Genomic DNA, 13,760 nt, shown 5'->3' on the forward strand with positions numbered 1-13,760 from the left:
GTGTCTTGCTTTTCTCTGGGTGTATTTTTATTCCTTTGCTTCATTTACCTCTTTTCTCCTTTCCTTTCCTCTTTTACCTCCTCCACCAAAAGAGCCGGAGCCTTTCCCATGCTACCCAGAACACTAGATTAACATTGCTTTTAAGGCTGGCCTGTCACCGTGAAGTGACAGTGATATAAAAGATATTTGTACACTTCCCAGATTTGATTGTATTTGATTTGTATGCACACACACACACACATCAGGCTGCCTCCCACTTTCTGAGGGAGAAGCACCACCTTTTGGTTTTCATGCACTGAGAGCAATAGCAAAGTCTTTTAAGCAGACTCTTGCCTGGCTTCAGGCATGATTTTTTTATTGGATTTCTCATTTGTGGCAAGGAAATTGTCTTCTATTAGAAGAGGTGAAATGGAGACATAGACATTCTACTGAGATATTGGTGTCATCATATTTTGAGTTGGAAGGAAACTTAGACAGCATATAGCCTTATACATTTTTATAGGTGAGAAAAGGAAGCCCGGAGAGGTCAAGTGACTCAATCAGAGTCACACCGTGGCTTAATTTGGACTAGAACCTAAGTCTTCTGTCTTCTTGTACACACAGAAAGAAAGATAGCTGGGTAGGGAGGGCAGAGGACCTTCCTCGCTTGAGTTCCAGTGTCTTGGCAGAGTTCTCAGTGCTCTCCTGCCTTTAGCTGATGTCCATGTGGCCTCTCCAGTGAAGGTTACTCTGCCCTGATAGATTGAGTTTCTAATCAGCAAGAAGTTCTGGACCCACCCATGTTTCCCAGAGCTTTTCTGCTGACCTGCTGACATTTTGTAAATGAGTCCTAAGAAACTGTTGGCTGTAAAGTCCTTGTTGTTAATAGTTGCCCTCGAGTTCCATATGTATGGGGTGCTAAGACTGTAGAAGGCTAGATGTGAACAAAGATAGGATGATAATCCCTGGTGCTGAACCTTCCCTAGTGGAGTGGTATTTCCACCTTAGTTTTGGAGTCAGAGAGGCCTGAGTTCAAATTCCGCCTTCACTAATTAACTAGCTTTGTGACCTTGGGCAAGAAGCTTTACTTTTTTAGTTTTCATTTCCTTTATCTGTAAATAAGGTTAGTATTTATTTTATGGTTTTTGTTTTAGAATGAGTGAGATAATTACCTCATTTATTCCTAAAATATTGATTGCATGTTCTATGCTGGGACCTTGGTAGATGATTACTAGGGACTCAGCATTGAAAACCAGGGCTCAGCCTGTGCATCATAGAGCTTCTGTTCCAGGATAATGGTTGTAAAAGACAAGATGTGAAGTAGGTTTTTAGTAAATGTCCACTCTTTCCTAATCCTCATTGATTGTGTATATCTTTCTACTAATATATGAACAATTTTTTCTGATTGCAGTAAATCTCTTGTAATATAATTTAAAATATGTAAATTTACAATTTTATTTATTTTTCCCCCAAAGCCCCAGTAGATAGTTGTATGTCATAGTTGCACATTTTTCTAGCTGCTGTATGTGGGACGCGGCCTCAGCATGGCTGGAGAAGCAGTGCATCTGTGTGTGCCCGGGATCCGAACCTGGGCCGCCTGCATCGGAGCGCATGCACTTAACCACTAAGCCACGGGGCCGGCCCTAAAATATGTAAATTTAAACCAAAAGTATGTGAAAAGAACTGAGTTGACTTTTTTTAAAAAAAATTATTTATTTATTTATATATTTTTCCCCAAAGCCCCAGTAGATAGTTGTATGTCATAGCTGCACATTCTTCTAGTTGCTGTATGTGGGATGTGGCCTCAGCATGGCCGGACAAGTGGTGCATCGGTACGCACCCAGAATCCGAACCCGGGCCGCCAGCAGCGGAGTGCATGCACTTAACCGCTAAGCCATGAGGCCGGCCAAGAACTGAGTTGACTTTTATTCTCACTTCAATAGAAGTTGTTTTAAGAGTTTTGAAGAGGTCATTTTATTCCAATAGAATCAAGTCTCTATGTTTTTTTTGTTGTGTTGTTAAATGGTATATAAAATCGATAGATTTCTGACTTCATTGTTGGTAGTTAGGTAAGTATAGCTGCTTTTTGTGATTGTCTTTGATAAACTGTAATGTATCACAAATTATGTGCATATTACACATTGGAAAGGAGGAAACAGTGGAGGCTTTCTGGCGTGGTAATTTCCTTTTCCACCTTATAAATAATTTTAGTAAGAAACATGAGCAATTCTTTCTTTGCTTCTTAATAATTGGTAGACGGCCAGACTGCATTTTCGTGAGCAGTTATGCCTGCTAGGCCTCTATGGGGGTCTCAGTAAACACTTGTTGATGGAGTGGGTTGACTTCCACAGTATTTTTAATGCCTCGGTCAGAGTATTAGGGGTCTCCCCAGCCTGGGGCTCTCTTTAGGCACTAGTATACATGGATTTACCTCTGTGAACCTTTTATTTAACTACAAGAAGTTCTTTCAGGTACATCAATTGAAAATCATCCCAGGTTGGGATAATCAGGAAAAAATAAAAATAAAAAGGGTTTGGAGTAGAAAAGAAGAAAGGCAGAAGAACAGCTGGCATGGAGAGTTTCACAGTGGAGCCCGGGGAGAGAGAGGGACATCGGAGGAAGGGAGGCCTGGGTACTGGAACCCCACTCCTTAGTCTGCTCCAGGGTCCGAGCCACACAGTGTTTAGAGTGGCTGAGGGCAGCTCTCCCGGCTTGAAGTTAGCTTGGGCAGAACCTTGAGAGCTGGAGGTGAGGTGTGAGAAATCCTCACCCAGTATTGTTATTGAGCAGTGAAATGAAGTTCACAGTGCCTTTTCTGTTTTATATGTCTTCGTTTGTCCTTCATCTCAGGATCTGAGAAGGAGGAACAAGTAACTCTGAGAGAAAATCAGAAAGACATTGAACATGAAATAGAGGACAGCTACAGTGATACAGGCAGCTGGAATTTTTAAAAATTATTTTATTGAGGTCATATTGGCTTATAACATTGTGTAAATTTCAGGTGTACATCATTATATTTCAGTTTCTGTATAGACTGCATCTTGTTGACCACCAATAATCTAGTTTTTATCCATCACCATACATATGTGTCCCTTTTGCCCTCAGGGAGCTAGAACTTTTGCAACAGAGTAAAATGAATTTACAACTACTGCTTTAAAGCTGCAGGTGTGAGAGATTCTAAAAATGTTTTAGAGTACAAGAGATGATAAGTGAAAATGAATAGCAAAGTATCCATTGATAATATTTTGAAATGTTGTAAAATATCCAGCTATTGTGGTTGTATTATTTGAACGAATGCAAACATATTTATATGGGTATTCATAGGTTCACCCACCCTCGTCTGCCCCCATAGGGACAGACTTTTTTTTTTTTTAATAATTTTATTTATTTATTTATTTTTCCCCCAAAGCCCCAGTAGATAGTTGTATGTCATAGCTGCACATCCTTCTAGTTGCTGTATGTGGGACGCGGCCTCAGCATGGCCAGACAAGCGGTGTGTCGGTGCGCACCTGGGATCTGAACCCGGGCAGCCAGCAGCGGAGCGCGCACACTTAACCGCTAAGCCACGGGGCCGGGACAGACTTTCTCAAAGGAAGATTCTCCCCCTCAGGTCCCTGTGATTGGGGAGGTAGAGCTGCGGGCCACTGAGTCCCCTTGGTACAGCCGTCATGCTATGACAGAAGCGTCTGTACTCTTCTTTTCTGACTGAGGGTCCTCCTTTATACCCTACAGTATAAGAACGCTGGAGTGATCGAGTTAGAAGCCTGTGTCAAAGCTGTGCGTGTCCTCGCCATTCAGAAGCGGAGCATGGAAGCTTCAGAATTTCTCCAGAATGCAGTTTACATTAATCTTCGCCAGGTGGGTGTATGTCCTCCTATAAGTGGAAGAGTTCATGCAGTTCTCCTGGAACTTGTTCACCTCAATCCATCTGTTTGCTGTGCTAGGATTCAGTATGGCATGGTAAAAACTCGGCAGTCAGAACTTGATATCCTAATTAATGTGGTTATTTGTTTTGCTTCTTTATACTGTTGTGTTTTACTTTGAAAATTCAGGATTTGCTATCCTTTTAATTTTTTTTTTGATTGGAGGAACACCTTTGCCTCTGACCAGCTTTGTGACCTTGAACAAGCTTTAGGCCTCTTTCCTTTTGTCACTTGTAACTCTGTGCAGGTTGTTAGGTTTATAAAACATGAAGTCTGTGAAAGTACTTTATATAGCTCCTTTTACATAGTTGGCATTCCACAAATACTACTTAAATCTGAATCTGGATGTGTTTTTAATAAAACAAAATCATTAGAACATTTAGTTGCAGGTTGCTAATGCAAAATCCCCAAATTGATAGTCTGGAAAGATTTTAGATGTTTAACCAATCTAGCTTGGATTTTTATGGATAGGGCAACCAAGACTCCAAAGTTTAGCAGTTTGCTTAAGGACCCAAGACTAGGATTAGAATATATGTTACTGTAATTGAACAGATCTTTACTGAGCACAGCATTGTGCTAGGAGTAGGGGAAAGAGAGGTGAAGAAGGCAGAAATTCTGCCTTCACTGAGCTGACGGTTTAGTGGCAGAGATAGACATTCAACAGTGGGGTAAGTGAAAAAAAGGTGGAGGTACAGGGTGACAAAGGAGCAAGTGGCAAAAGGGTTTTTACCCTAGTTTGGTGGTGGTGGAGGGTTGGGGGTCAGAGACTGTCTCGGAGGCATGAGGTTCAAGCTGGGATGTGAAGGAGGAATAGGAAATAGCGAGGAGAGGAGGAGGTGCAAACAGCATTCCAGGAAGGTGGCTCAGCAAGGGTGAAAGTCTGAAACATATCACCTGGAAGGAAAGAAACGAAGTGAGAGATGGGGCTGGAGAGAGAGCCTGAGGGTGGGAGACGGCCCCGAGTCAGAGCAGGAGGCTTTCTCGGCCAGGTGAGAGTTTGGAGTTTATTCTAAGAACAGTGGGTTTTAAAAGAAAAGTCTTAAAAGCACGGGAATGCTATGACCCCATTTGTCTTGAGAGGGGTGAGATTGATGGGGGAAGGCCAGTCTGGAGACTCTTGAGGAGTCCAGGAGAGTGATATTGATGGCCTCCACCCCCGTGGTGCGACCGTCAATGGAAAAAAGTGAACAGATTGAAAACATGTGTTGGTGGTAAAAAGGAAAGGATTAATGACTGTATGTGAGGGTCAGATGGAATAACACCCAGGTTTCTGGCTCGATCAATTAGGTGAATGATGGTCATGCTGTGCCCTGAGAAGGGAAAGCTGCAGGGGGAGTTTTGGAGGGAAGGTGATGAATTCAGTTGTGGATATAATGAAAAGACTGTTAGGTATGTGGGTCTGGGAGACTCGGGTGAGAGTGAGGATAGTGGGTGGAGGAGAGGGGAGAGAGACTTTAAAATCATTTTGTATTTCGAACATATAAAAAAGTATGAATAATAAGATACTCATGCCTCTACCATCCAGATTTAACACATTATTTTGCCATATTGACTGCAGAGATTCTTAATTTTTTAAATAGAGATAAAATAACTTAAATAGAAACAAAATAACAGAGTTAATGAACATCTTAGTGTCGATGTGTATTCTGGTACATATTTTGATACCTCATGTTTGTAACCATAATCTATAAAAAGAGGAATATTTCAGCGTAATAGCGAAGCACAGGGACTTTGGAAACGCACTGGGTGGGGGCGTTGAATCTGGCTTCACCCCCTTGGGCAAGTTATTCAGCCTCTCTCTGCCTTAGTTCTCTCTTCTGTAAAGTGTTTTTACTGCCCTCAGGCCCCTCATCACAGCTCATTTCCTTGATTAGACAGACATCAAAAGGGAGGCTGCTAAGGGGAGACGGAATGGCACCTGGCGGCCTAACACCAAAGGGAGAGAGAAAAGCAGAGTAAAGCCAATAAACCAAGAACAAACAAACCAAAGAAAGAAAAAATCCCACCAGGTTTTGGTTCATTTAGTGTAAGGGAAACAATACCACGTAGACTCAAAGCTATTGAGTGTGTCCGTATCGTGGTTACGAATGTGTCATCAGAAAAGTGTTACGAAAAGGTCAGTGTCTTTTGGTTTATGTAGAGGTTTCTGGTAAAGATGAGTAGGAAAAGCAAACCCCACCGCTTCAGGGTGGAAGCTTCAGCTATATGGGAAACTGAGCAAGGGGAGGAAACCAGTCCTCAGGGGGGTTGGCAAATAAAGAACACAACTTCCAGGCAGTGGCTTTACAGGGGTGACTGGGGCATGATCCCTGCCTCTGAGGCTGCTAGTCTAATGACTAGGCCCTGAGCACACACAGTCCTAGTGGGATGGGTCGGGATATGGCCCAAGAAACCTACCATGCTGAGGGGGTGAGGAGGTCTCCCCAGAGGAGGTTCTCTCTGCCGAGAGTGGGAATGATCCACCAAAAGGGGCTGAAGAGCCTTTTGAGTGCAGGGGGACCAGGTGCAAATGCGTGACTGGGCGCTAGCACAGAGTGCCCTGTTTGGGGGCCTGAGTGATTTCGTTCTTGAGGGGCAGTGCAGGGAAGAGATGCTTAAAAGGGAGCCTGGGGTCAGAGGCTCTTGTAGGTCATGAGTAAAAATAAAGACATGTGGACGTCAGGCAGGCAGGAGAGGATCCTGTGGCATTCTCGCTGGGGAGTCCTGTTGGAGTTGAGGAGCAGAGTCAGTTGTGCTTGTGTTCACGCCCCACCTTTGCCACGCACTAGCTGTGTAACCTTGAGCAAAATCACTCCTCTCTCTAACTCTTAATATTTCCATCTGTGAAATGATAGACTAACAAGCTCGTACGGCGAAGGAAGGATCAGTTTAGATTGGATACTCTGTCCAGTGCTGTCTTAGCGTCTGCCCTGAAAAGTTACACAGCAGCTGTTGTTACAATCAGATCGGAGGGCTGAGAGGGACATCTTTAGTGACAGACTGGAGGGTGGGTTATGCTTTTAAAACGGACACTTAGAAGGGCTGAAGCTGCCACTGCAGACAGTTTGGTTGGAGAGGAGCTTTACAGGACTTGCAGTCTTTAGACTTGCTTACCTTTGCAAGTTAATGTTGAATATTTGGGCTTGCTGCGAAGCTGTTTGCACAGGTGGGCATTTAAATATACATATTTTATAGAATGAAATGTTTTTGCTTAAACTGTGTGGGAACTTGCTGTTTGGCACCGCCTCTGCCCTGTGTGCTCGGTGTTCACGACAACACTAGGGGTCAGCAGAGACTCGCGGAGGGGTGACTAACCGACCCGCCTGCTGCGGCGGGCGCCGCGCGAACGTTACTGCGCAGCCTTTTGAGTTTCCCTGTCACGACCCTCTGCTTTAGTTGACTCATCTCCGGGGTTGTTTGCCAGATGAGCAGACAGCAAAATAATGAGTTCTGGTGGGATTTTATAATAACAGTAAAAAGAGAGGTTTGTAGATTTTGTGAAATCGAACACGCTTTTGGTTCTTGATCAAGCGTGTTCCACAGTAGAGTCGATGAGTGGTTTCTGTGCCTGGGAGTGACTTTGGCTAATGTGGAAATTGTGAAAGGAACTGAAAGGTGACTGTTCCAGATAGCTCCTGCTTTAAGACACCCTGTGCAAACACGAAAGCTGATAAAGAAAACATTTGGATTTAGGGGTATCGGGAAGGGTTTCTGCATTTGACAGAAGTCAGGCAGAATTCCTCTTCTTTAGGTCAGGACATGGATCGACCTGTCTTTTCTTTCACTGTTTATGAGAGCAGTTTATGATCATTATCTGGCATTAACAAATGGCAGCACGCATGTCAGTTAATAACTGGCCGTCTATAAATTTGTGTATTGGACGTGTAGAGTTCACGGGTGAGGTAGAAGTGAGAGAGAAGGAGCACAGCCTTTGACACCCCAAGTTTAGGTTTAAATCACCATGTCCTCACTGTGTGACCCTGGACTAGTATGTAACCTTCCTTAGCCTGTTTGCGCATCTGTAAAATGGGAATGATGATACTCACTTCTTCCGAGAGTTGTTGTAAGTTGTAAATAATATTATAATGCCTGTAAAGTGCTTACCACACTGCTGGGCACGATGGAAGTGTCCAGTGTATGTGTCTGCCCCGCTGGTCATGTCTGCACGCAATAAAGGCAGCTCACGTTTGTTGAGGACCTGCTAACAGACACTTTCTGAGGTTGTGAATTTGGTTATGTCCTTTACTCCTTATAACCCTGTGTGCTAAGTGCAGTTATTTCTGTTTACAGAGGAGGAGCTTCAGGCTGAAGAAGGGCTATGTAGTTTGTTCAAAGTCAGACCATAATTTCAGAGGTGAAGGGGCCTCTGGAATGTGTGCTTGTTGCCACTTTCCTTCAGTCACATGGTCCATACCAGAAGCCGGGCCCTGTGTCAGCTGTCTGCTAGCTCTAGAATAGTCAGTGGGCAACAGCACAGACGTGGTCCTTGCTGCTTGAGCTTAGTAAAGTCCAGTAAAGTCCAGTAAAGTCTGGAGGGGGAGGCAGGTACTAAATAGATACACACAAAAATAAGTGAATACAAACTGCCATCAGTTCTGTAAAGGAAAGAACATGCCTTGCCGTGCAGAGCTGCTCTGGCGGTGTTAATCCCAGTAAAGTCTGTTCTGTTACCACACAAAAAAGACGGAAGGCAAAGCATGTCCATTATTAGATAAACTGAAGCTCATTGATAAGACTCATTGCGAGTTAAGCAGCCTGCGTGTTGCTAGCACTTCAGTGGGTGTGAACAGATATCGGCCATAATCATCACGACAACTTTCCTAAGTAGTTGGTTGTACCCAGTTTTAGAGATGAGGAAACTGAGGACAGGGTTTGCTGTGTGCCCAGGATTACCTTGTAAATACCACCATTGGTGTTTAAACCTAGTTTGTCGTGACTCTGAAATCCAACCTCTGTGAACTGCATCATGTAGCTTCCCCCAAACAACCCAAATGACTGAAATTTTCTTAATTAGTAGAAAATGGTAAGTGGCAATAAGAGAAAGTGGTAGTAAGGAATTGTTTGAAAAACTAGAAAAAAGCCCAATACCTTACCAGATGCGAGACCATACTCTAAGACCAATGTATATTTTACCCAACGCCCCATGCTTCCTGTAGACCGGGTATTCAGGAATGATTCTGAGCCATTTAAGAACATTTTGGCTCATGAAACTATTGACTAGAACCTGCAACCTCTGTGTCCCTTGTTAATTTTCTCTTCAAAGCCATTGAAATTTTATGCAGGCTACTCCGTTCAGATGTAAGAATAGCCTCTTTAAACTTCTTGATACAGTTCCTTAATGAAGCTGTTGCTAAGGAAACCTAGCAAAAGCCTGGTAGATATGCACATAATAATTGTAACCTCAGAACTTTACGTCACTTGAAGCTTAAAATCAGAGGGATAGGGAGATTCAGGAACGGCTCTTTAAGAAAGAAGGGAGAACGTGTAAGCATGCAGCATAGGTAAGACTGCAACATTTCATCCTGGCCGGCAGGGGACCCGGCTTTCAGGATGGCATGTGGGGACTTCACAGTTCTCACAAAGGAAGAAACGGTTGGATGGGGAAGGAGAAAAGTCAAGTTCCTTACTGGAGAGGGAAAAAGAGAGAGGGAACTGAGAAATCTGTGGTTGAACAAGAGTTGGGGATATGGCCTGATGCTCGTGTATTTAGCAGAGAGGAGTTTTGTGGGGAATGGGCATAGAAAGAGTCTCTGGTGGTGAGAAGTCAACGAGCAAACCAGGTGGGCCTGTGCTACCCAGCTGGACTTCGGATGAGATGCTGCCCACAAAGCCGTGGGAGTCTGACTCAGTCCTTAAGTTGAAGTCCAGTACACTGATGAAAGAGGGGGAGGCCAAGCACCAAAGGAAAGTCCAGAGACTGGAGAGCGAGCCCCATGCGTGTGGTTGTTGCATTTAACACGGGGAGGCGCTGAGAATGGCGCTCAGTGATGAGAAGGATGTTTCAGGGTTTCCCACACGCAGCGACACAGAGCTTTACCTCACGGGCGTTGTGACTCTTGTAGCTCATCATCTTTTTCTTCTTGCTTTAGCTGTCGGGAACCTTAGAGCTGAGTCTGTAGTCCACCTTGAATAATTGCACCTACTCCATGGCATGCATTTTCATGATTTACTCTTCCTCTGGTTTCATTTAACTATTCTATCCTCATTTTCTCTTCACCCTCATTTTGGTCTTTTTGTTGTTGTTGTTGTTAAATTGTGTTTAAAAAAATTGATTTAGATCCTTTTTTAGAATGAGGCAGAATGTAAATAAATGCGTAAACAGAGCATATCACAGACTCTTATTTCTTTTAGAAATTCTAAGCTATTTACCCTAGTAGTTACTTAAAAACAGAACTGAATATTAAGGTGATACATTTTTAATAAGCAACTTTGCTATTGCATGCAGATTTTAGAGCAGGGACTGTCTCTTACTCATCTTTATAGTCTCTGTGCCAAGCACAGCACTTGTCAGGGACCAGGCGCTTATTAATGTTTGTTGGATGAATGAAGTGGAGACAGCTATGATGAATGCCTCATGTTGCAGCTCTCATGAGCATTGGCACCACTCCTCTGAGTGACAATGACAGCAGTGACCATTTGTGGATGTGCGAGGCATCGTACCAAGAGCTTTACGTGCATTTCTGCATTTAATCCTTGTGAGGAATTATTTTATATTTTTAGTGTATAATACACTTTATTTTTATTTTGAAAGATCTCTAACCTTTGGAAAGGTTGCAAGAGCAGTACAATGAACACTTATATACCCTTTATCTAAAAGACAGTGTTTGTCCTTTTGTGTCTGGCTTATTCACTTAGCATAAGGTTTTCAAGGTTCGTCCATGTTGTAGCCTATGTCAGTAGTTCATTCTTTATAGGTTTGGTTTTTGCATTTAGGTCCATGATCCGTTTTGAGTTGATTTTTGTTTTTTGTATGCAGTAAGGGTCAAAATTCATTCTTTTGCATGCGGATATCCAGTTTCCCAGCACCATTTGTTGAATAGACTCTTCTTTTCCCATTGAGTGGTCTTGGCACCCTTGTGGAAAATTAGTTGGCTATAAATGTAAAATTTTTTTTCGGGATTTTTAATTCTATCCCACTGATTTATATATCTGTACTTATGCCAGTACCACACTGACTTGACTAATATAGCTTTGTAGTAAGCTTTGAAGTTGGGAAGTGTGAGTCTTCCAACTTTGCTCTTCTTTTTCAAGATTGTTTTGGCTATTCTGGGTCCCTTGCACTTCCATATGAATTTTGGGGTCAGCTTGTCAATTTTTCCAAAGAAGCCAGCTGGGATTTTGATAGGGAGTACAGTGAATCTATAGATCACTTTGGGGAGTTTTGACATCTTAACAATATTGTCTTCTATTCCATGAGCACGGGATGTCTTCCAGATGTTTAGGTCTTTTTAACTTTCTTTCAATGATATGTTGTAGTTTTCAGTGCATGTCTTATACATTTTTATTAAATTTATCTCTCATTATTTTATTCTTTAAAATGCTACTATAAATGGAAAGGCTGAGCTCCTTGAAAGCATGACTATATATCATTTATCGGTGTATTTCTAGAATTTTATACATAGTAAGTACTAGACATATATTTGTTGAATGAATCTATTCACAACTGTCCTCCCCCCACCCCCATTTTATAAACAAGAAACCGGGACTTGGGTTAAGCTCCCTGAACATGTGTGTGAAAGTGGGAAGCCACACCCTTGGTGGGGTGCTGTGCAGATGACATTGAGAGCTTCTCCAGGATGGCTTCATCTTAATTTCTTTTAAAAAATCCTTTGAGTGTGTTTAGTCAGATGCTTTAAGAAGATGCCCTTGTGATGCATAGAGTAGCTAGGCTATGAGTTTCAAAATAAATTTCTAGTTAGAGTGTTGTACTTGAAGACTAATTTGTATTAATCTTTGAAGAGATTTATGTTTAGGGAGCTTTGACTAGATAACAACTGTCTCTGTTAAATAACTATAACTGTAAATGATCAAACGACATTTATGAGAATAAGGGCACTTTTCCCCCATGATAGTTTTGGTTGGCTCAGCTGTCACCAAAGCCAACACTTGACATTATCTCATATGCTCCTAGTGACCTGCTAAAATGAGCTAAGTAAATATTTTGCTAGTAGTCTGTTGAAACAGAGCCATAGGCACTGATTTAAGGTTCCTTGAATGGAATATATTCTTATTAATAGCTACCACTTATTGAGTGCTTACTATATCATGGGAATTGTTCCCAGCCTTTTGTGTATATTATGTCTCTTAAAACCTCACAAATATCCCTATTATTCCCACTTTACAGATAAGGAAACTGAGATTAGGTCTTTTCTCTTTTTGGGGGAGTTCATTGTCAATGGATGGAAGTCATAAGGGAAAACATTTTGGTTCATCCTACAAAAACATTTTTCTGAGAGTCAGCATTGATCAGTGTCAAAGAAGGTGATGATTGTGACTATTGTTTGATTGAGATTTCTATGGTACAGTACTCCCAGATGAGAGCCCAGGGTTATACAAAATTAGCATTCTAGTCCAAGGAGACAGCAAGTGTAAAGACTGGTGGTGGGAGGGAGCGTGGCTACTCAGAGAACCTGAGGCAGAGAGCCGGCGAGGGCAGGAGTGCATGAGGCGCACTGAGGGGGTGGCGGGAAGCAGACTTGCAGGCTTTGTAGGCTGTATCAGTCTCTCTTGGGCCTTATCCTAAGAGCAATGTACAGTCATTGAAGGGTTTTAAGTAGATGAGTAACATGCTTTAAAAGATCACTCTTATGCTTGTAGAATGTTTGGGAATGTTTAGAAGTCTAGGCAAGAGGTGATGTGATGCCTTAGACTAGGGTGGCTATGAGGTCTAGCAGTCGGGTGGGTTTTTAATCCCAGCTTTGCCACTCAGTTGCTATGTGACTTCGGACGACTCACTTAAGGAAACTGAAATAACAGAATTTACCTAATCGATTGGAATAGTAATACACCCGCTTCCCAGGATTGTTGTGAAGATTCAATGAGATGATATATATATGGTGTGTAGCATGGTACCTGGCACAAAGTGAGTGTTAGCGAATAGCTATTAGGGAAGGTAAAATCGATAGGACTTAGTGACTGATCAGATACAGGCTACGAGGGAGAGGAAGGCCCAAGGATGACTCTAAGTTCTGGGAGTGTGCCAGTGGATGCAAGTCGGCGTTGCTCCCTGACACGGAGCCCTGGAGGAGGACCATGAGCTCCGCTTTGTGCAGGTGGAGTTAGAGGTGCCTTTGAAACATCTCAGTAAAGTGTCATAAGTAAGCTGGATGTACAGATGTGGAGCTCACCAAGGAGGTCTGTGCCTGAGCTGTGCATTTTCATATAATCTTTGATCTCTGAGGACCCCAAGGTATTGGTTGCTGAAAGTGAAGACATACTTATAATACAAGTGAGTAGTAGTATCCTCTCTGTTGTTAAAACTCACATTTCTTTATTCTTTTTTTTTTTGGTGAGGAAGGTTGGCCCTGAGCTAACATCTGTTGCCAATCCTCCTCTCTTTGCTGAAGAAGGTTGGCCCTGGGCTAACATCCATGCCCATCTTCCTCTACTTTATATGTGGGAAGCCTACAACAGCACGGCTTGACAAGTGGTGCATAGGTCTGCGCCCGGGGTCCAAACCTGCAAACCCCAGGCCACTGAAGTGGAGTGTGGGAACCTAACCACTATGCAACCGGGTCAGCCCCCTCTTTATTCTTTTTTAAAATTTTTATTGAGGTAACATTGGTTTATAACATTATTTAAATTTCAGGTATACATCATTATATTTCAACTTCTGTGTAAGACTGCATCGTGTTCACCACCAAAAGTCTAGTTGCCATC

At 42.7% G+C, this 13,760-nt stretch overlaps 1 protein-coding gene across 5 annotated transcripts in view; it reads left to right on the forward strand.

The window, feature by feature from the left end:
* TRAPPC9 (trafficking protein particle complex subunit 9) overlaps positions 1-13,760 on the forward strand; it is a 645,618-nt gene that overhangs the window by 46,902 nt on the left and 584,956 nt on the right. For all 5 annotated transcript variants that reach the window (XM_087447411.1, XM_014788024.2, XM_087447413.1 and 2 more), the window contains one exon: positions 3,712-3,837. In XM_087447411.1, the coding sequence (XP_087303537.1) occupies positions 3,712-3,837 (126 nt within the window). The remainder of the gene's footprint in view (positions 1-3,711; positions 3,838-13,760) is intronic.

The sequence above is a fragment of the Ceratotherium simum genome, chromosome 23 (genome assembly GCF_057802395.1).
Source record: "Ceratotherium simum simum isolate JZ-2026a chromosome 23, ASM5780239v1, whole genome shotgun sequence".
NCBI classification, from domain to species: Eukaryota; Metazoa; Chordata; class Mammalia; order Perissodactyla; family Rhinocerotidae; genus Ceratotherium; species Ceratotherium simum.